At 37.0% G+C, this 3,171-nt stretch overlaps 1 protein-coding gene across 1 annotated transcript in view; it reads left to right on the forward strand.

Moving 5' to 3' along the window:
• RABL3 (RAB, member of RAS oncogene family like 3) overlaps positions 1 to 2,893 on the forward strand; it is a 72,284-nt gene extending 69,391 nt beyond the window's left edge. Inside the window, exons 7-8 of the mRNA XM_044670070.1 lie at positions 1,798 to 1,836; positions 2,731 to 2,893. Of these exons, the coding sequence (XP_044526005.1) occupies positions 1,798 to 1,836; positions 2,731 to 2,796 (105 nt within the window). The 3' untranslated portion in view covers positions 2,797 to 2,893. The remainder of the gene's footprint in view (positions 1 to 1,797; positions 1,837 to 2,730) is intronic.
• The last annotated feature ends 278 nt before the right edge of the window (positions 2,894 to 3,171 follow it).

Consider the following 3,171-nt stretch of genomic DNA (forward strand, 5'->3'; position numbering starts at 1 on the left):
CTTCTTCTCTCCCTCTCTCTCCCTCCCTCCCTCCCTCCTTCCCTTCCTCTCTCCCTTCCTCACCCCCTCTCTCTATGTCCCTCCCTTTCTCTCTCTCCCTCCCTCTCCCTTCCTTCCTCCATCTCGCTCCCTCCCCCTCCCCCTACCTCCTTCTCTCTCCCTTAGCAGGTGGTTTTCTTTAGATTATCACATCATTATGACTGTACAGCTGCCTGAGAGGTATAGAGAGTGTGTAAATTCTTGTTTTATTTCCTAATTTTAAGAAAGCATTGGACTTAAAATAGCCTTGAAGGTTCTACTCCAACAAGGTTCCTCTCACATATGCCCCCAGACCGTGCAAGAGGCCATGACTGATGTGACCACAGAGGTGACTTTGTTCAGCAGTCTGTGGACTGCTTTTTTTGAAACGACAAGATTGATATGTGTTCAACAGAGATGTCATCTGGTGACATGGAAAAATGTCCTGAATAAAGTCCAAATTAAAGAAGATTTTACTATAGTTACTGAAATTTCTGCATGTCCCTTTTTACAGGGATAGAGCACTACAAAAGTTGCCTAAGAGAAATCCATAACAGTGCACAATTAATCTTTTCCTTCCTCTCTAGAAAAACAAAAATGCATACAACACGTGTAATTGGACAGATAGCCTATTGAATTAGCCCATGAATATGCTTGGACAAAGGCTGCCGGGGGATAATGATTTGAGCCAAGGATTCAGTTGGAGGAGGCTCTCAGGCTGGCTTGTCTTTGGGAAATTGCACAGTGGTCTCAAATTGATCAACACTAAAAAACTATTGAATTACTACTGAGTGACTGAAACCAGTGAATTCCATTATTCTCTGATTAATGCTGTTTACTGATAAATTATCATCTCAGACGAATTAAAAGGACAAGTGGAAATGGAAAAATGAATGATGGGCAGGTAGACTCTAAGTATGTGGCTTGTGCATGAAAAGTTGCATAAGGAATGTTATTTATAATCCTGGAAAAGAAATTGAGCTGGTTGTATAGCAAGAATTAGAAACAACAGAAGGGCGGAGCCAAGTGGTGCACTGGTGTCCTTGAAATACTAAAAGAACAAGGAGGATTTATGGGAAAACACAATTAAGTACTACACATAATCAAAAGGGATAGAGTGGGGTGTGATTTTAACTTCGAGGTAGGCAGAACCCACACAGATGAAATAAAAGATACATTTAAGTAAACAATATGGAATTTCTAACCTCAGATATTGAACTTAATTTTCCCAGAAGGATTTTAATATTATACTCCCATGGAGACACATTTGGCCCTGACCTGAGCATCCTTGTTACACTGAAATGCATCCTGGCTCCAGCCACTGCAATAACAAAGGACAAAATTAATTATTTTTTAAATGTTCTCTATCATAAGAAGATAATACTAACATTATGATCAGATATGTTATTTTCAGTTATCTTTCACTACTAATTGATTTACACGGATCAGTCCATATTCTCTTACCTTGACTTCTTTGTGACTACAGATAATTAGGACACATCACTGTTAATGAAATATCTGAATTAAGTCTTCAATCTGTGGTCATGGAAAAGAGCGTAACTGTGCAAAAGAAGATTGAACTCATAACCTTGGCCTGTTTAGCCCTGTGCTCTAAGTTCACTGGCAGCAGATTTTACTTTAAATTATATGAAGCCTCTTAATTACAGATTAATTAAGATCTCTTAATTGTGGATAAGCATTTTAGTCCCCTGGGTAGCCATCATAGTTAGCTACATTTTCCAGATATGTGTATTCTGCATCATCTCTCTGTTTCAACAGGTTATTGAGAAGAGATACTTTATTCGAGATGGTAGCCAGGTCAGTGTTTCTTATTCATCTTTTTTCTTTCGGCTAAACAGGGCCTATAGCAAGAGTTGAAGTGCCAAGTTTTGCCTTTTATTATGTACATTGTCTCTAGAAATTTTTTCCTGGATCTTAGGGATTAAATGGTAACGGCCCACCATAATGACTCTCAAAAGACCTGTATCATTAAACTTTACCCTTAGATTTGGAATACTTTGATTTCTAAAGCTCTTTTGGGAAATTATAAAAACACAAAGTGACAGAGATTCCTCTTGGCCCAAAAGGAACCATGTGTCTTGTTTTCTTCTGTTCCTGGCATTAAAGAACAGATTATTTGTAATGGTAACAATTAATTTCAAACTCTAGTACATTAATTTACTAATGTTCAGTCTTCACTTTAAGTTTCTCCTTTCTTACTTTAGGTTATACTGCTATTAAAGGAGTTTATACCAGTTTGGTATGCTATACTCGTACTCATTTGGTATACTATTGTGCCTCTAGATAGGTACCTATTTGGTACCTATATTCTGGCAGCATTTTTACCTTGCCTTCATTCTTTTTTTCCCCCTTTATTTTATTTTTTACTAATTTTTTTCAACTACACCTAGAAATAATTTTTGACAATTGTTTTCTGACATTTTACGATTCAGATTCTCATCCTCCTTCCCCACTTTCTCCCCCAGATGGTAAATAATCTGATACTTTCATACCTTACCTTAATTCTTATAGTTTGAATTTCTTAGTAAAAACTCTCATGTAAACTGGTTTCACAATATAATGTTGAATAATATCACTGGCACATTTTCACTATAAAAAGCAAGAAATAAGACAGACAGACATGTTGTTATTAGGGATATGGATGTGTTGCAACTACTTTGAACATAACTTTTTATCTTCCTTCCTATACAGATTGTTGGCTTTCCCGACCGAAAAAGATTTGGTGCAGGAATTGTAAAGAACCTTCATTATGACTGAAATATACTCACCCTTTTAAAGAACAAACAGGAAGAAAACAGATTTTCTCCTCCTCATGGGCTCTGGGGACAAATATATATTGGCTATTTAGAATATCCATCCTTTCATGCATGTGTCTGAAAATTCTTTTCCTCACACTTCCAAATAATAGAAAAATAAAGGGAAATGATAATAGGGATCATCTGCATGTCCAAAGCCCTGTCTTCTTATCAGTCCCTATCTTCTGAGGATTGTACGGCCATCTGGAAATAGAGGAGACTGTCGGGTTTAAGCACCAAGCAGCAGTGACTTACAGTAAAAATGATTCTTGCCCAGTACAAAAAAAGTGCTTTTTCTTTGTGTCTTATATAAGCTTAAGTATATTTTTAAATGGGC

This window comes from Gracilinanus agilis, chromosome 3, assembly GCF_016433145.1.
Source record: "Gracilinanus agilis isolate LMUSP501 chromosome 3, AgileGrace, whole genome shotgun sequence".
NCBI classification, from domain to species: domain Eukaryota; kingdom Metazoa; phylum Chordata; class Mammalia; order Didelphimorphia; family Didelphidae; genus Gracilinanus; species Gracilinanus agilis.